At 32.7% G+C, this 20,419-nt stretch overlaps 1 protein-coding gene across 1 annotated transcript; it reads left to right on the top strand.

Annotated features, from left to right (window-relative positions):
- Positions 1 to 7,708: 7,708 nt before the first annotated feature.
- Positions 7,709 to 16,687, top strand: LOC142631786 (lipase-like PAD4). The gene is made up of 4 exons (XM_075806102.1): positions 7,709 to 7,865; positions 7,972 to 8,299; positions 14,452 to 15,168; positions 15,483 to 16,687. Exons 1-4 carry the CDS (start codon positions 7,846 to 7,848, stop codon positions 16,284 to 16,286), a joined length of 1,869 nt encoding a protein of 622 aa, XP_075662217.1. The 5' UTR covers positions 7,709 to 7,845; the 3' UTR covers positions 16,287 to 16,687.
- The last annotated feature ends 3,732 nt before the right edge of the window (positions 16,688 to 20,419 follow it).

Below are 20,419 nucleotides of genomic sequence, written 5' to 3'. Positions count from 1 at the left end.
TTGCTTAAGAGGACAACATAATCCTTTATAACACCATAGTTAAATTAGTAGAACATAGTGTTTGAATAACTATAAGGTGTAATTTTTTTTAATAACGATAAAGCACTAAACCAAGATGTGAAATTGATTGAAAACTACATAAATATGCTATTCATATTGCTGGCAAAAGCGGATGGACGTCTTGTAGAGCGTGTAGCATTATATTCAATATTGCATACTTGTAAAGGTGGATCTGCAATTAATCCTGTAGTGCAAGCAAAAATGGTGAGTAATCCATTTTTTTACATTAAATTTTATTACGTGCCTGCTTTTGAGTTTGTATATGGGAGCTTGTGGTGATGTATAGACTTATATTAATGAAATGAAGGTTAACAAAACAATAATATGGAGGCAGTGGCCTATGATTGTGAATCATCATCAAGCAGAAGGATAAAAGTTTCATTATTTGATTCATATGAATTTTATTTGTTAAGTGATTCTTATGCTTTTTGACCATATATCTGGTGAATGCATTAGTGTGAAAGACTGATTTTGATTCAAATGATATTATAGGTTAGAGGGAGGTTTAAATTAATATGAGTGAAAGTTGCAATTGAATTTGGTTCATTTGATTTTGTTATTTGATGACATGATGAGCTTGGGCTGGATTACTATGCATTTGCTTTAAAGTTTGAATAGTTTTTTGACAGGCTGGATGAATCTAGCAGATCTATGATTTGTAGGACTTCTGTCTTTGAAAATTGGCACATCACACAGATATACTTCTAGCATGCGTTTTGAAATATATGATGGAATTTTGTTCATTTGCCAAACTTATGTACAATATTTTACATGCATTTCACATTTTTGTCAAGAAACTTTATATACAACTCTTATGTTTGACCTAAAAATCATGATCTAAGTAGTTCTGCAATTTATGGTTTAGCTGCATGCAAACAGACACTGAAGAACAGATGAACATATATTTAAATTGTGTGATATATCTATTAATTGTTCAGCTATTCATGTTCATTTGGTTAAGATGTCATATGGAAAAATAGAGTTAAGGTTTCTATTTTATCTCTTGACATGGCCGATTTCCAAAGAATAACACTTAGATGCCAATGTCACACTCTTCATTTAAGTAATCTTAGCCTAAAATCAATGGTCTTCACACGGCAACACTGCTTTATGTTTCCATGTTAAAGAAGACAACTTTATTGAAATACTTTGAAATGCTAGTTGTTTTGAAATACTTTGAAATGCTAGTTGTGATGCTAGTTGTTTTGAAATACTTTCCATAGTTGTTTTAATTTTTAGTTTGTTGAGGAACTTCTACTTCAGTTAGATGTTTCTTGTTGGTACTTAGATGTTTCAAATCTTGTTGGTACTGCTATGCCATAATTTCAAATCTTATTTGTACTATTCATAAATGATTGCTCATTAAATGCTATTTAAAAATTGTTCATTGAATTCATATATCAGGATAAAATGAAGGAATTGTTGGCTGAACCTTCGAATCAATTGCAATCATCTGACACAACTGGTAGTATTGCATGGGCACCAGATGATGTGTTTGCCAAAGTGATGGGTAAGGGGCTCAAAGGTCGTATTCGTGGGGTAGAATTTGGTCTAAGCCCAAGTAGCCGAAGTAGTAAGAGTGCTCTCACAGACCTTCAAATACAATCAAGTCAATCAAGGGACAAGGAAGTTACACAACTGAAGGCTTCCTTGGTTAAGATGCAGGAGAAATTGTCCTCTTTGACGAAATGAAGGAAAGACTTACCCAATTCGAAGATATGGAGCAAAGAATGGTTCGCATGCTTCAACAAATGCAACAAATAACTTCACAATGTAGTTAGGTTGGCATTAATGATTTTGATTTTGGGGTCTCTAATGGTTAATTTGTGTTTTTGGGTTGATTTGTATTCAAATAGTAATAAGGTTTGTGCTTTGTTTTTTGAGCTTTCTTTCTAAGCTACATGATTTATACTTGCCAATTTTAGGTAATATAAAACTTAGTGAAGACTTTGGGATGATTAGCACTTTAGGCTATTGAAAAATAACAAAAGTGTGTAAAGGGGTTTGATCATTTAGGCTGATTAGCACTTTGATTAGCACTTGGAATCTGATTTTTTTTTTCAAATTCACTTGAATTGATTGTGTGTCTTTTGCTTGGAGTTTGATAATGTTAGCATATCTGCATCTGGGTTTGATTGGTTGTATTAGGTTTTACGTATAAAGGTTATACATTTAAAGAAAAAATTTCTTCCCTGAAGGCTAACCCAATTGAAAAAGAGGAAAAGAAATCATAATTTTCCTTCATTTTGTAAAGTAGCTGTGGTTAGAATCTAAGTCTTAGAGAGGAAAAACAATTAGTTTATACGAAACAGACAAGGGGTTTGGTTTCTTAGTTGGATTTGTTGCAAGACTTTTACATGTTCATTGCAGATCTAGCTTGTTGACTTACCTATCAAAGCTTGTTGACTTATATAGGTTATTTTAGGATTGTTAAAATTTGTCTAATGATTAATTTGTGGCTTACCAGGGAGTCCTTGGGCTGCCTCTACTCCATGTCTAACTGGAAGAAAGAAAATAAAAACAAAATTTAATGAAATGTATACTTTAATATATCCCCCAAAAAAAAGAGGTCTAATCAAATGTATTGTGAGTCTTTGAGTACGATCTGCAGCAGTTTGGTGGGTTGTCATGTTTTTTTTTATTAGTGCTTGAATTGTAGGCTTGATAATCCTAGAGAGATTGTCAAGACAAAAATGGCTTGGTCATTTTTTCTTCTCTCTCTCTCTCTCTCTCTCTCTCTCTCTCTCTCTTAAATTGTACCTATTCAGATTCAGAATAGTGATACTTGGATTCTAAAAGCAAAAAATGTTAAGAGCTTAGAGGTTGGTTAATAGATAGGTTGCTTTGCCTTTGCTTCTTTACTTTTTGTTGATGTTGAATTGGATTTCATGGTAATTTGGATAGTCATTAGATAATGGCTACCAGCTTTTCTGCTAGATAAGGAGCTTGACTAGCTTACCGTGTTTTGCCTGCAGTGGGGGGGAAAAGATTGACTAAAAAGTTGGACATAATTTGCTGCAGGCCCCACCTAAGTGAACTTTTGGAAGGCTTGGTCTGGTCCATCTACTCTTTATTTATTTATATTTGCAAGCCTTAGACTTTTGCATTACTACAAACAATGGCCTAAGATTTGACTGAAAGTCAGAAAAATTATGGAAGTCAACCTTTCTGTTGGTGTCACAAGCATCTAGAGATCTAGTGACCACTAATTGATGTGCTCTAATATATGTTACCAGATCTTTTTTATACGTGTTTCTCTTTTTGTTGATCTTTGGCTTGTTCTTATTATAAAAAATTAAAAATCCATTTGTTGAAACATTTTTAGTGCTTGAAAGTTTGATGAAATCGGCATACTATTGCTTTTTATGTCAATGCCAATGTGAGTGAATATAGAATATATTTGAAGTTAAAAGCACTTCATTTCTTCCTTGTAGAAATTGTGTTTATACTTTAAGGTGTTTGATAGTTGTATTGTGATTTCCATATTGTAGTTGCAGTCTTTGAAACTCCAAATTTCCCTTGTATTGCTCATGCATTAAGCAATTTTGGATTCCAATATTTGATATCGTTGTGTCCTAATAAATGCGTTTTTTTTTTTTTTTTTTTTTTTTCTGTATGTAGGACGTTCCTCCAATCCTACAATCCCCAGCTCCCCAAAAATCATCAGCTGCATCCCATCAACCAAGTAACTTATAAACGTTATGTTGGTGTTTGAGGACATTTTGTGTACAAAGAACCACATTTAAACAAACACATTTTTTGCAAGTGTTGAAAAATATTATGAAACTTTTATTATGGTATTAGTTTTTTTTTTTTTTTTGAGAAATAATTACAACATGCTGCTAACTCCACAGCTTGAACCCTTTCCCCCCTAAACCCCCAAGCACTTTGTACATGGGGAGGTGTCAATTCAGCTACAAGGCCTTTGGCGATTATGGTATTAGTTTAATTTAAGTGTTGAAGGACTTTCTGTGTACAAAAGACCATATCTTTTCTTTTGTTGATTTTATGATGATGGTTATAAACAATGTTATGTAGTTAATATAATGTTGTGTACAAAGGACCACATCTTTTCTTTTGTTATGTATTTGATAATATATTTCTATGTTAATATAATGTTAGTTTGGAGACATATGTGATGTTATTAAGTTAAATTTGTGGTATTGTCTTAGAGGAGCTACAATTATTACATGCTATTTGTAATAGAAATGTGGTTTTAGAACCCAGGAGGAAAAAAAAAAACTATAGCAGCGGGCAAAAGCTGCCACTAAAGGACTATAATTATGAAATAATTGGAGATCTATAGCGGCGTCTATGCCCGCTACTAAAAGGTGCATATAGTCTACTGTTTAATAAACCTTATAACGGTGCTTAATGCCCGCCGCTAAAGGTTGTCACCTATAACGGCGGGTCTAAAAGGTCAATTTACCCGAATGGTAATCTTATATGGCGGCGGTTTTCTGCCTGCCTTAATAGGCCAAAAGTGCCGCTAAATGGGCGATCTATTGCGGTGCCTTTTGTGACCGCTACAATAGATCTATAGCGGCACCACAACAATAGCGGGCAGAATCGCTACAATAGCCCAAATGAACCTTTAACGGGGGTTAAATTTGTGGTGTTATTAAGTTAAATTTGTGGTATTGTCTTAGTGGAGCTACAATTATTACAGGTTATTTATAATAGAAGTGTGGTTTTAGAACTTAGGAGGAAAAAAAAAACCTATAGCAATGGGAAAAAACCACTGCTGAAGGACTATAATTATGAAATAATTGGAGACTTATAACGGCGTTTATAGCCTGCCGCTAAAGCTTCAAACATATAGCGGCAGCCGCTATAAGATACATAGAGCAAGGGAGTTAATCTCATATTGGAGGCTGTACCGGTTTAGCCAGCGGAACAATATATTTCAGTACCGGTCAATACCGGTGTATCATTTCGAGTTTACCGCTATTTAAAAAAAAATTATTTGTATATATTTTTAAAATATATAAATATCATTTGTATATTTATAACTTTAATTATTTGGTAAAAGTTAATTTGTTAAGCAATTAAAAGTATGAGGCCAAAAAAGTATGAGGCCGAAGATGAACAAAGTATAAGGCCAATAATCTATTTATAAGTTTATTATAAAAAAAATGAACAAAGATGAAAGTATAAGGCCAAAAAAAGAAGGCAGTAGGTGAGAAATGAGATATTACGTTAGAGGGAGTTGGTAGAAAAAGATTAAATAATTATAAAAATTAAAATAGTGGGTGATAAAACCAAGGAACTCAAAAAAATTTGCATCTTCCATCTTTCAAGTACCTTTTGTCAGCCTTTTACGTCAAACACGTTAACTTACTGACTAGCACAACTTCCTATTTCACACAATTTAAACTTCCAAGACTCTCTCTTTCTCACATGACTTGCTCTTCCCACCACACATATTTTCAGATTTTTCTCTCCGACATGAGAGTATTTCCCTTCCATTAGCCAAAACATGTTTTCAGATTTGATCTCTCTCCCCCTTTCTTAGATTAGGCATTCAACTTCATTTCACTGCTTCAATGCCGGTGCCATTGTTCACTGCCAGCCAGATTTGCTATCACTAGTGTGAGGCCAAGGTGAAGAGATCCCAAATCGGTATCTAATTCCCGGTCGAAATCAACCTTTTTTTTTTCCGGTATCTAATTTCTGGTTGAAACCCGGTATATATCTCGGTATGGGCAAAACAGGTCCAATATGGCCGGTATTTAAACCGGTACGAAACACCACCATTTCTGTATCGGTGTACGCACCGGTACGAAATATACCAGCCGATATGATACAAAACTGTCTTCCTTGACATAGAGTCTGCTGTTTAATAAACCCTATAGCGGCGCTTAATGCCCGCCGCTAAAGGTTGTCACCTATAGCGGCAGGTCTAAAAAGGTCACTTGACCCATATGGTAATCTCATATTGCAGCGGTTTTCTGCTCGCCGCAATAGGCCAAAAGCGCAGCTAAATGGGCGATCTATTGTGGCACTTTTTGTGGCCACTGCAATAGATCTATAGCGGCACCACAACAGTGGCGGGCAAAACCGCCGCAATAGCCCAAATGGACCATTAGCGGCGGTTATTTGGGCTTTTACGGCGGTTTTGGCCTGTCGCAATAGTACTTTTTTTTTTGTAGTGTGAAATTTGTAACTTGAATTTAAGAATAATATGACTGTTGGAGAACTTGAAGCAGTAATATATATAAAATCAATAACAATAAGTTATAAAGGCAACAAACTTCACAAATTTTTTTACAATAATCAAGGTGCCATGTTTTGTTTGGTGCACAGTAAACATAATATTAACAATGAATCTAATAAAAATGATATTGCATTAATCATTGTCTATTACTTCAATAACTTATTAAAATAATTATTAAATTTATCGTGTATATAACATTGCTGCAACTTGAAAAATAATGCCTATTACTGTGGTTGTCATTTGTGGGTGTGGTGGTGGTGAATCTGACACATATAGTGTATTTTGCTAAAAATTTAAAACCCAAAATCTCATGGACTGAGACTAAGTCGGTGGTGGTCAAGCTCAAGTACCACACTACCACTTCGTAAATGTCATCAAAGCCCTTGGCGAATTTCAATTTGTTCTCTACTTGTGCCTAGGTGACAGGAAATTAATCCCCATTAATGCAAAAACACAACTCAAACATATATTTTCTCTATGGAAAATGTAACACTTTGAAAAGGGATTGAACACTAGGTAGTGATATTTGATATGAAATACTATATCAAGAATGTTATTTTTTTGTAAATGGAAATAAGATGAAGAAAGCTTTCTTATTTTATTTCATTTTATGAGAACAGTCAAAATAAATAAATAAAGTTTTAAAAACTGCATTTTTTTTTTCTTCTTCTTCTAATTGTTTGCCAAATGGTATTAGCTAGCGTCACTCATGAGTTGTGACTTACCCACCATCAATTGTTTTTTTTTTTTTTTAATGATCACTAATATCATTTCACACCATAGCACTTAGTTTAAGATTTTGAGCTGATCCCATATCCTTCTCAAAGACCCCAAAAAAAAAAAAGTTGACCCCATTTTTTTTTTTTTTTGAATCAAAAGTTGACCCCATATTAAACTGTAGAATTCCCCCACACACACACAAAAAAAAAAAAAAAAAAAAAACGTCAACATGTTATATTTCCTCATATTATAGGGAAGTCCCAAACAGAACGCAAAAGCAACCGCGTTTCATAAACAAAGCAAAACCCCACAAGTGCCTCGTCGACCCAATGACAGTGCCATTGACTCGCTAACAATCTCACGCGGCAATTTCCAGTCCAAGTGAAGACTTAATCATAGCTCCAAACAGAACCCCCACACATTACATGACAAATTGACCCACCACCAGTCTCCATACTCCTATAAAAGAATCAACAAAAATTCTAGGACCCAAAAAAAAAAAAAAAAAAAAAACCGTTCTACTAATCATAGTTTATCACCTACAATAACTGTGGCAAAAATTGGGATTTTTTTTTTGTAATACTAGAATTACTCGGAATCATTATCTTTGCTTGCCAAAAAGACGAAAAAAAGAAAAAAGAATCATTATATTGGTACGAACGTTAGAAAAATAACACCTTCTCTCAAAAGAAAAAGAAAAAGAAAAATAACACCACAAAATTAACCCCACCTTCTATCAAATTTTTCAACTCCTCCGTCCATTTCAGGTTCACACGACTCTTAACTTTCTTTTCTAACCAAAGACTTCAAACTTTGTGACACAAAGAGAGAACAACAACAACTAGTCCATGGGAACCGAAACTTCATCGTAAATTACTCCACCTTAACACCTTATTTTTTTTTTTTCCTTTCCAAATACTATGAATTTTTGACCAAGCTCCAATTAGCAATTAATTAACCATATATGGCTGCAGGTTTGAGACGAGTGAGATGTTAGCAAAGTTTTTAGCATCCACACCATTGCTATCGGAGTCATGGAGGCTCTGCAACATCTCCAACACAAGTACTCCGCGAGATTTTTTCACGGAGCAAATTGGAGATGTTGGGTATATCGCTTTCTCAGGCATCCAAACGGTTGGAAACTCGGAACCCAGCTGCGGAAACTTGGTGCCATTAATGGAGAGCGACGGAAACGCCTTGTTCATCCCGCTGCACCGCCTCAACGAAGGCGAGGAGCCTGTCATGGTGCATGAAGGCCTGTTACAGCTTTTCTTGTCTATGCATACAAATTTCCAAAACCAGGTTAGTTGTTTCTGTCATTGGAATTAAATAAATTCTAGTTCAGATTTTGTATGCGGGTGTATAATTCAGTAAATCAGAAATCTGTATTACCATGTAAATCAAAACAAAATAAACAGAAATGATTTATAGGGCGAGCAAACTCAAAAAAAAAAAAAAAAAAACTAATCAAAGGCTGGTGTTTGACCGTTAACATGATCATTTGAAACACCATTATTTTCTAACTTCTTTCGTAGTCTATAATTAAGGTAAAATTCCATTAAATTTATCTTGTAGAATTAGCTATGATTTCATGATTCTTTGGTTTCAGCTTGTTTTCAAGTTGGTCTTGATTAAGATAATTAGATTGAGTGCTATGTTTTCACCATTTCTGGGCATTTGCATTGAGTTGATCATCCGTTACTAGCTCATATTGTGTTTGAATACTGCTTAAGGGTGAAAACTGAAAATTAAAAACAATATAGCAAAATAATTTTTTAAATGTAAGAATAGTGCCGTAGAATTCAATTTTGAGGTTGTTTTTGCTGAAAAAAGTACTTGCGAGTCCTGCGAACAGTGCACATGACTTACAAGAAAACATGAGATGCAGCTGAAAAATGCTTTTCAACAAAATTCAAACATACACTTAATATTTCTTCTCATTGAATTATTACATGCTGAAATGTATACATGACATTTCAATTTCATATGCTAATAATCAAATTAATTGGTAGTCATTAATTAGTGTCTTGATAATGTGTAAGGAACTAAAGTTTTAGCCAAATATAAAAGACCTTGGCAGGTTTTTTTTTTTTTTTTTTTGGTTTGGAGTCTTTGGACCATGCTGATAGAAGCGGTTTCAATGCCAACTGAACTAGGGTGAGTACTGATAAATTTTTGGAAAACAAATAAAAAAGTGGGTATCTGGGTCCAGAAGGGGCGGGCTACTATAAATGGAAATAATATGAACTATGCTAACTCTATTTCCCTCTATATTTTTACCTCACATTACTAATTAGGTTTGCCCCAAAAGGAAATTTTTAAAGTTAAACTGATAAGGAATCATCTAACACCATAAAATCATAGAGGTGTGAAAAGGGAAGGTTCTAACAACTTGAAGCACTAAATAGTTAATTAATAGGAATAACATATGAAAATAATACTGATAAAATAATATAAAAAATAAGGTAAAGAGAAGCGCACTATCTTGTGAAAGTGTGTGAGAAAAGGGAAGTAGAGATGAACTTGAAAAAGTTGATTTCTGAATTCTTATCCCTTTCATATTATTCATACTGTATAAAACGTGCAAATTTAAAAATAAAAATAAAGTGAACAAAAGACATACAAGAGTTAATTATTTAAAAACACCTTTAACTTTTGTTTGCATTGATATCTCAATAATGCAAGCCACTCATAAAAGCAGGGATAAAAGTAAGGTTGGTAATCGGTAAATTGAGAGATCCTATTGTATTAAACGGTAGGCAATAAGATATTGAAATATTGTATCTAATAATTTTCTGTCTAGGTCACGGATTATATATTCCTATGTGCTCCAAATATTGTCCTATCTTATCACCAAATATTGTCCTATCTTATCACCGAATTTCAATTTTCATTTGAAAGCCTCTTGAAGATGTTGCTTGGTGACTTCCAAATCTTGTTTTGTCCATGATCACCACATATAAAGGCAAAAAACTGGATTGTATTTTTGTACCTTCACATTTTTGGCCATAGTGTTTGTCACAATTTCTAAATACAAAAAATTTTAGCCATTGTGCCCAATTCGATTCTCTTTGTCTGTTTGAATTGTAGTTGGGAGGTCAAATTCAGTCTTCAATCCAATCTCTTCGCAGGAAAGAGCCTTTCTGCCGTGTTGACTACTTTCATTTTTTTTTTTCGGGTGATTTTATGTTAGAATAATTGTGAAAGGTTCCTTTCATTTTTATACTTATCAATAATGCCACATACATTACTGGTCAATCTAATTGCAATTTCCTGACTAATACAAATTAATTAGGTGTAATTATAAGATGAAGAGGATGGAGTCTGTTTAATTGGTGGGGTGGATGCTCCCACAAACTTTTATTTTATTTTATCTTGATAGAATGCTTCCCACAAACTTCATTTGACCTTTGATTTGATTTGTGTTACAAACTTTATTATTATTTTATAATAAATTCACATGGCTATATATATCTTATATACTGGTGGTGATGTGTGTTATTATCATTTATATATGTTACTGAATAAATTAAAGATTATTGGAGTGTAAATGTAGCATACAATTTCGAAGTCACTTGCTAAAAGTTTTATAATTCAACCCGTTGATGTTTTTCAAAAAAACACCAATGATTCAAATTTCTTATTGTCCGTTGTTGTAACGTGTAATCTTCAAATTTATCAAAAATAATTCAGTAGCTACTTCAATTTAATTCTTAATTCCTATTTGGTATATTTTCTCAATTCCCCGTGCTTAATTTATAATTTTATATTATGGTCAAAAGTTTTTACTGGGTTTCTAAGACTTTTTCTAATAAAGATATCCAAGTAAGGTGAGAATGGTAGGAAGTGGTATTCTGCATGTATAAATCCAAGCGCACACCGACTCAGTCCTTAGAATTTCCTAATTAAAAACTAGAATAAAAGTACAGTTGGTGGAGGAAGACATGGTACAATATAAGTTTTAGTTACATTTGATTTGATGCAATTTTTGCTAATGTTAAGTTATTTAATCTTTTTTGTTGAAAATTTGAAATCATATTTTTTTATTCCATCATTGAATTACAATATTGTCTACTTGTAAATCAATAAATATCACTATATAAAACGTTAAATTTTAAGAGATTTTTTAATAAAAAAATTCAATTGAATTAGACAAAGTATGAGTTTAGATAGGATAGTAACTAATAGTCCGATTAGCACAAAATTGACCGTACATGTTAAAAAAAATGAACATATAACACAATGATAAAATTTTAAAAATATTTTATTTTTTAAATATTATAAACTTAAAAAAATATTTACATCAAGTATAACTTGATTCTAATCTTATGATAAAAACTTATCAAATTTGCTAAATTTGGTAGCATGGTCAAATTACAAGCATTGGCTTCATTCACCAAAAAATGCAACTCCTTCCTTGGTAGTGTATAATTTGATGTATTTTCTTATTGTGATTGAATGGATTGCTTATGATTGATTATTTATTTAAAACATTAAGAATCCCTTAATTAATAACGGAGTTGATATTTGGTGTTACAATTATATATATGTAATAGTGGAAAAATTCTTAGATATTTTCGGAGTTTGAAGACATGGTACTCTCTCTTTTCATATTCATAGTGAACCTTACTATAAATGTAAAAATAAAAAAGAGTATCATTCTTTGTGTTTTAGGAATACTTAAGAATTACCACTTTCTAGTAATATACAATTCTCCCTTTCAGTGATATTCCCACTTTTCTTTGTTTTTTTATTTTATTTTACGAAATTCAAGATTATTAGGTGGTCTATGTTCAATGTTATGGAATATTTTCTCAAAGAACAAAAAATGTCATGAAAATTCCAATTTTAATTTTTTCTCGCGGGTCGAATAAAAACAAACCAACAAGTGGCAACTAATAAAGCTAAGAATTGTTCATAAAAATAAAAAATAAAAAATGAATTATTAGTGTCGGCGATTCCTTTTCGTGCCGTTATCGATTTGTATTTACTTGGTGCCACCACTTACGTGGTTATTTTTTTTTTTTTTTTTAATTCTTAACTTTCCACTTTCCACTTTCCAGATCAGCATCAGCATAGTCTTGTCTACACTTTGAAATAGTGGAAAAGTTTGTTTTATTTTATTTTTATTTTTTTAAGAAATAATTTCAATCTATAGAATCTATTTTTAATGGTAACTCTTTATTATTTAACTATATTTTAAAAAAGTAGAAACAATTTTTTTAACCAACCTTTTTAAATTTTAAACTCTTTATAAAAATGATTTTCAATTGTAGTTACTATAATCTCTCTTCTTCGATGTCCCAAGTTGTTATAAATATATAAACTTGGTAAAGTTTTTTCTTTGGTTATATAAATTTTTATTTATTTATTTACGTTGGGCAATAAGCCACTAACAATAAGAAACCACCCACTTTGAACAAAGAGAATTTGATTGACCAAGTGCTCAGTCAGTGAGACTCTGGACCAAGTCAAACGCAATTGGAAATCTTATTAGCATTCTTTTTTCTTTTTTTTAATTTTTTTTAGAGGAAATCTTGTTAGCATTCTAATAATTGTTTGTCATCAAATTCAATAACTTAATCTCATTACATAAAGATTTATTTTTCTTTTTATGAGTTTCTTTTCATTATGTTTTTTTTTTTTTTTTTCGTTATGTTTTGTATGTTAAATAACACATATTTAGTGAGATTAAAACTTAGTGATTGTTTGGATAATAATTATAGCGTTTACGTTTTGTTAGGGATGCGTTTCAGCTTTTTTTTTTTTTTTTTTCCTCTGCACGCATTTCAATTGGGAGACAAAAGTCACTATTCACACTCTATTTCATACGGTTCATGTATTGTTTACGTATTGTTCATATACTGTTCACGCACTTTTCAGCCACTTTTTCATTAAGAATGGATCTCACGGCACTATTCAGACATTTAAAATTTATTTTGCTATAGTATTTTCAGTTTTCAGCTGTATCCAAACGGATCCTTAGTGTAACCAGTGTAGTGTAACAAGCAATGAAAAACATTGAAAAACTTTAGAAGTTGCTTGCAAAATAAATTATATACATCAGCCCAATCTCCTGATTTAATGACCCCTTTCAAATTGCTAGAAGCACAATAATAAATATTATGAATAACTTTTTTTTTTTTTTTTGAGAAGAAACATTGTGAAGAACTGATTGGTTCATATGGTACTTTTCCCTTAAGAATACGTGATTCCCTAAGTTCACCTAACTCGATTAACTAATCACCTAATTTGATCGTGTACATATCACCTGCAAAAATACATATTGATCTAGAACATCATGATTTTATTACTTATATATTTATAAAAAAAATCTATGCTATAGTCAAAGAACTTGAATCACACGCTTTGGTCAACTTTTGCTTCCCACGTGCTATTAATAACGTCATGCATGAAAAAAAAAATACCGTCATGCATTCATTCTTGACTTCTCTCATTCATCTTTTGCGGCTCTTCATTTTCCCTTGCCGAAAATCACCACTTCAATTAATATTACAAAATGTAGGAAGTAATTATTAATTACCTATTCAAAGAGGAAAACGTTTATCACAAAACTCTGGAAAATTCTTCCAACCAATCAGGTGGCGATTGATGAGATGTACTTTTAGTTGCGTGATTTATGAGCTGTTATATAATAAATTGGAGGAAATTCTTCCAAACTTATTTGGAGGAAAATTTTGAATCTTTCAAAAATATCTGTACACGGTTGGTCATTAAAGTAGAAGTAATTAAAGTATAATACTAGTCCTATTTTATGCCAAATCTGTTAAAAACAGTTAGGGTAAGTTTGGTACACAGAATGAAGATTATGACAAGAATTGTAATCTTTATTATTAGAAATAATATGTGTTGTAATATAATAACTAAACCTAATTATTAGTTTGGTTGTGAATTATAACATTAGAATGTAATTTAACATTTAATTTAGGAAATTTCTTACTCATACAATTATATCTCCTTAAAAATTATTAGTATTAAATTTAAGAGAGATATGAGTTATTTTTTATTTTTATAATTGTTAAATGTAGATGGAAAGTTTGTTTATTTGGAAATATATTAAGCTTTAAAATTATTGCACTTACTAAAATATAATTAATACAACCTTTTAAAGAGGAATACTTATTCCTCATTTTATAGAATAGCTATTCATAAGTAATGATTATTCTTTATAATAAAAATATAACCAAACTAAAGCATAGATAAACCATAAAAATAACTATTACATTACAGCACCTATTACAATCTACTAAACATGCCCTTAGAATCACCCTCCAAACTGGTTGGAAGGAAAGTTCCGCTAATCCATTATGTGGTAATATTCCTAACTTTTACAGAATATTTAAATTGCTCCCAAGTTCTAATTTTCCATGGTTATTAATTGCATGATTTAAGCCTCATGTAACAAAGTGCAAACATGCAAATGATTTCGGCAGATGTTGGCACTAACGGAGAAAAGCAAGCCAATTGTCATCACAGGCCACTCTCTAGGAGGAACAGTTGCCACACTTTGTACTCTTTGGCTCCTCTCTTACTTCCAACTTGTCTCTTCTCCCTTACAAGTCCTATGCATCACTTTTGGCTCTCCAATGCTTGGCAATGAGTCACTTTCCAAAGCTGTCCTTAGAGAAAGATGGGGTGGTAACTTTTGTAATGTAGTCTCAAAACATGACATCATGCCAAGAATGCTCTTTGCTCCTCAAGCATCTTTTACTCAGCTACATTTCCCAGTCCTACTGAAGTATTGGCATTTGTCCATGACTTCTCCTGGCTTTGGCATGCTTGCCCAATTACAGGATGAAGATAAAGCGGAGCTCTTGCGCTTGGTCATGTGTCATTTGGAAGTGATAGCACAAGCAGGAGAAGAGGTAGCAAAAAGTTTATTTTGGCCACTAGGAAGCTACTTGTTTTGTTCTGAAGAGGGAGCAATTTGTGTGGATAATGCCGTGTCTGTTATCAAAATGATGTATTTGTTGCTTATGACTGGTTCTCCATGTAGTAGTGTTGAGGATCATCTCAAGTATGGAGATTATGTGGAGAAAGTTTCTCTACAGTTTTTGAAGCAGAGTAGCTTCATGCAAGCAGATATTCCTGAGTCAAGCTATGAATCAGGGGTTGCTATGGCACTGCAGTCCTTAGGAATATATAGCCAGGTAGTGCATTCTATCAATCTCAAAAATTTCTCCTAGTGTCATATATTTTAGGAACTGAAGCCATTCATATTATTCATTTCAGCTCCATTACAAGTACTCCCTAAAGGTCCCTAAATTTTTTCTTAGAAACAACATCAAATATGACACGGACAAGTAGCTTTAGATTTTCTTTTTTATAAGTTCAAAAGGCCAATCATTATCTGCATACCACATCAATATGTTCAAAGTGTTTCCTGAATATGTTCATACAGAACCTTATTACCCTTGCTTTGAGGTGAATTGAATTAACCATTTCTCCTTTATTTTACCTATAGGAAACAGTTGCCAGACCTGTCAAAGACTGCTTGAAGACGGCAAGGCGAATGGGTCTCAGACCAAACCTGAATGCTGCCAAGCTGGCTGTTAGCTTAGCGAAAATTAATCCATACAGAGCTCAGATAGAATGGTATAAAGCATCTTGTGATGAGTCTGATGACCACATGGGGTACTATGATTGTTTCAAGCAAAGGGATAACTCAAAAAAGGGCTCTAAAGTTAACTTGAACCGGCACAAGCTTGCTGTTTTCTGGAATAATGTCATCAAAATGTTGGATAACAATGAACTGCCTTATGATTTTAATAGGCGAGCAAAATGGGTCAATACTTCACAGTTCTATAAACTCCTGGTTGAGCCATTGGATATTGCAGAATACTATCGGACAGGGATGCACCATGTCAAGGGCCATTACTTGAAGCATGGAAGGGAGAGGAGGTATGAGATTTTTGATAGGTGGTGGAAAGAGAGAAAGGTAAGTGTGGATGAAAATAATAAGAGGAGCAAGTTTGCAGGTTTAACTCAAGATTCACGCTTTTGGGCAAGGGTGGAGGAAGCAAGGGAGTGGCTTGATAAAATTAGAAGTGAAAGTGACCCAAGAAAGCTGGCTTTGCTTTGGGAGCATATTGATGCATTTGAAAAGTATGCAAGGGAATTGGTTGATAATATGGAAGTCTCTAGAGATGTTCTTTTAAAGAATTCAAGCTATAATTTGTGGGTGGTAGAATGGAGTAAATTGAAATCACAGCTGAAAAAACTCTCTCCTCAGTTTCCAGATTATGTGAATGGGGAAGTAGTTCCTTAGTGTACAATTCAGCAAGTGACCCCAGATTGCTGGCTTTGGATTCGGAGAATATTGATGCATTTCAAAAGTATGCAAGGAAATCGGTTGACGATGAGGAAGTGTCTACTGATGTTCTGTCAAAGAATGCAAGCTATAATTTGTGAGTGGTAGAATGGATTGAGTTGAAATCACAGCTGATCCAATTCCCCGAGTCTCCAGATTATGTGATTAGGGAAGTCGTTCCATAGTGTATAATTCAGTATAACAATGCATTGTAGCGCATTTTGATTTGGTAGTGCATATTGTGATACAATGCTAATTGTATCTTAGGTACATGACTTATATTTATTAGGTTGTATATCTTATGCAGACTCATATTTATTAAGTTGTATATCTTATGCAATAATATTTCTTACCCCAAAGACCTGTATGAGCCACCACGACAGAGAAGCACTTCCATACTTGGGCTGTGATCATATATTTTGGTATGTGCTTCTTAGTGGGTCACTACATGTAGGATAAAATTCAATTAGTTTAAACTTAGCTATTGATTTTATTGGCTTTCCTCATCTCTGGCACTCCTTGCCAAACATGCAACTGGGACACCAAATTCACTTTCTGGTAGAAAGAATTGCAATGCCAGATTATTCTTGCATCTTGACTAAAATGACCAATAAGATTTCTTGGTGGTGTGACTGGACAATCTGAAATTGGTAATTACAAATTCACATTGACCAGTAAATTTGTAACTCTTTTTTTTTTTTTTCGTGGTAAACATCTATATATATATATATAAGACGTAGAATTTAATGTTACTATACTACTGTTAAGCTACCTCATTAGCAATGTCATACTTTTTAAAAATATTTATGATTTTTCTATTTTATTTTATATAAAATAATTAAATATAGTTCATGAACAAACCTGTTAATGCACTCCATTACTATTTAACATGTTTCTATTCATTTCAAATGCAAATATTTGACTACTCACCTACCCAAATTGATTTTAACTTTTCATTTTATTCTTTCTAATTAAGTAATTGTTAAAATTGAATAATTCATTACCTTTCTAGTGGATATATGCACATGTTTGATTATTCATTACAAACATTACTATTCTTTAGATGCAAATGTTTGACTATATTCAACTACCCAAATTGATTTCATCTTTTTGTTTTCTTCTTTCTATTTTCAATTAATTGTTAAAATTGAATATTTAAACTATTCATCTTCTTATTCTAAAAAAAAAAAAAAAAACTCTTCTTCTCTTCCTCCAACATTCCCCTTCCTCTTTGTCTCTTTATCTCTCTACTACTCTTTACTTTACTGTTAAACTTCCTTTATCATTTCCTCTTTCTTATATTTTGACTCTTCTTCTCCTCATCTTATTTTGTATAAAATTGATATCATTTATTCCATTTAATCCATATTTTCTCCGCACAAAAATGTGAGTATTCTCTCTCTCTTCTCTCTCGTTTTTTGTTTTTTTTTTTATAACTCTAATTGGTTTTTTTATTTAATTTTTTTTTGTGTTGTATTTTTTAAATTTCCCATCACAAAAACTCTTTTTTTATATCTCTCTACTATTCATCTTCTTATTCTAAAAAAAAAAAAAACTCTTCTTCTCTTCCTCCAACATTCCCCTTCCTCTTTGTCTCTTTATCTCTCTACTACTCTTTACTTTACTATTATACTTCCTTTATCATTTCCTCTTTCTTATATTTTGACTTTTCTTCTCCTCGTCTTATTTTGTATAAATTTGATATCATTTATTTCATTCAATCCATATTTTTTCCACACAAAAACTGTGAGTATTCTCTCTCTCTTCTCTCTCGATTTTTGTTCTTTCTTATAACTCTAATTGGTTTTTTTTATTTAATTTTTTTGTGTTGTATTTTTTAAATTTCCCATCACAAATCACTCTTATAGCTTTGGTTGAATTTTGGTTTGGGTTAATATGTAGTTTTTTTTAAAAAAAATAGAAATTTGAGTTTATATCAAAACAAAATATACACGGCTACGAATTTGAATATGCCTACCAATGGACTTCCACTAAACAGAGAAGTCTCCACAATGTTTTTAGCTTCATATACTTCTTTGGTAATGTGAATTTGAGAAAAAGAAAAGAGTAGGCAAATGATGTATGCTCTTTCATAATCCTCTATGTCTTGAAGAAAGTGGAGGGCCTATTAGTCTCCTTTCTACTGGAATTTTGTATAGAAAGCCTTTTGCTATAAGTTCCATGAATTTTTGTTCTTTTATAATGAAATGAGACAGAAAGTTCTACTCTGCCTGACTAAATAGCTAGAGACAGAGATACAAATACTTTTGGAGAAGGCTGATATGGCTCTTAAAAAGTACAAGATGCATATGATTGTGGCCAATGAGCTTTTAACTTGCAAAGACGAGGTTGTAGTTGTTACAAGCAATGAAAAGATATCAGTTTGCCGTTACAAGACTTAGGTTGGTGATGTTGTGGAGTATCCCTTAATTAGACTTAAATAAAAAGCATATTTTGATTTCAATCAAACTGCTTATAAAATAACCTCTTGAGAGGGGGGGGGGGGGGAGACTATAATAAACATTGTAATCGCTCTATAGTCTATATTGTGACAAAAAGTTAATAAATTGTTTTATTTGTAGAATATCAAAAAGGTCAAAAAATATTTGGTGTAGTAATTTTGTATTGTTGAATCCCATGTGTTTGGTGAAATTACTTTAGAAATCTTATGTGTTTTTCTCAAGTCTATTTGTTATTTTTATTTTGGTCATTTTATTACCAATAATTAGTATCTCCACCATCAAATTTTTAGTTAATTTGAACTTTCTTAGTAAGTTTTTACTTTGCTTAGTTAATCATCTTTACTGAAAATGCCAAAAAGAGAATATGAAAAAAATATAATTTACTCTAGAGCATCATTATGCTATTAATGTTTTTATATATAGATACTTAAAGAATTTTTTCTTTTTGCATTTTATTTTATTTTATATTTCCACTTTATGATATGTGATTTATTGATAATGATCTATTGCATAGTTATCTTTATCTACTTTTTCACTAGGCTGTATTTGGCAACATGTAAAATATTTTCAGTTGAAAATATTTTATGAAAAGGAAAACATTTTCATCTGTTTGGTTGTGTTCTAGGAAATACTCCGAAAAAGTATTTCTTGTGTTTGGTTCTCCAATGTAAAACATTTTCTAGAGAAAATGTCAAAAAATACCTATAATAGAATTGGATTATAATTTTCAATGGATTGATTGATCAAATCAATGGACCAGTCATAATTTTCAAGTTTTGACATACAAAAAAAAAAAAAAATCAATTGCAACCAAGAACAAATCGTTGTTATTACCTCAACCAAATCATGAAAACAAAACAAAACAAAAATACTACACTATAAATGGGAACCACCCCATATAAACCCAGATCTCTATTAGAGAATGTGGGTCTTGAATGAAAAGAAAGGTCGAAGATGGGTTGGTGGAGAAAATGGATGGGTCAGTGGAGGTGGGTTAGGGAGAGGGATGGATAGGTGGAGGTGGAGGTGGTTTGGTAGAGGAAAATTGATGGGTCAATGGAGATGGGTCGAGGGAGGAAGAGGGATGGATCGGTGGTGGGGCTTGCATGCACGATAGTGGGGTTGTGGGTTGGGGATGACGATCTGAGCTTCACTGGCAGGGTTGTGGGTCATAGATGATGATCTGGTCTTCATCGACGGCTAATCTCTCTATCCTTCGGGTAGGGCTTGGTGGGACTCGTGAGCAGATACCATACTAGCCAGTGCACCGGTACAGGTACCCCTCTATTTCATACTAGAAAATATACCGGCTGTACCGAACGCATACCAGTCATACCAGCGAAATCCGGCCATACTGGAAGCGTACCGGGCTGAAACACTCCAAGCCAATTTTTTTTTGTTGTAATTTTGACAAATTTTCAAGAGAAATATGGTAATTGTGCAAAACCTAATTCTAACCCTAAGTCCTAGCCGCACAACCCTCTTTCTTTCTTTCTCTTACGTTCTCTCTCAGCTGCTTTATGTCTCTCACTCTGCTATGTCTTGGCTTCTCACTTTGCTATGTCTCGGCTTCTCATTCTCTGTCTCGGGTCTCGGCTTCTCATTCTCAAGTAAAATTTTGCTTTAATC

The sequence above is a fragment of the Castanea sativa genome, chromosome 4 (assembly GCF_040712315.1).
Source record: "Castanea sativa cultivar Marrone di Chiusa Pesio chromosome 4, ASM4071231v1".
Lineage (NCBI taxonomy): Eukaryota > Viridiplantae > Streptophyta > Magnoliopsida > Fagales > Fagaceae > Castanea > Castanea sativa.
The sequence above is the reverse complement of the archived record's forward strand: the minus strand, read 5'-3'. Positions and strand labels throughout refer to the sequence as shown.

Coding starts and splice junctions, on each gene's coding strand:
- LOC142631786 (XM_075806102.1), top strand. CDS start 7,846: ATGGGAACCGAAACTTCATC. Junction 7,866..7,971: donor ATGGGAACCGAAACTTCATC/GTAAATTACTCC, acceptor ATATGGCTGCAG/GTTTGAGACGAGTGAGATGT. Junction 15,169..15,482: donor CCTTAGGAATATATAGCCAG/GTAGTGCATTCT, acceptor TTTTACCTATAG/GAAACAGTTGCCAGACCTGT.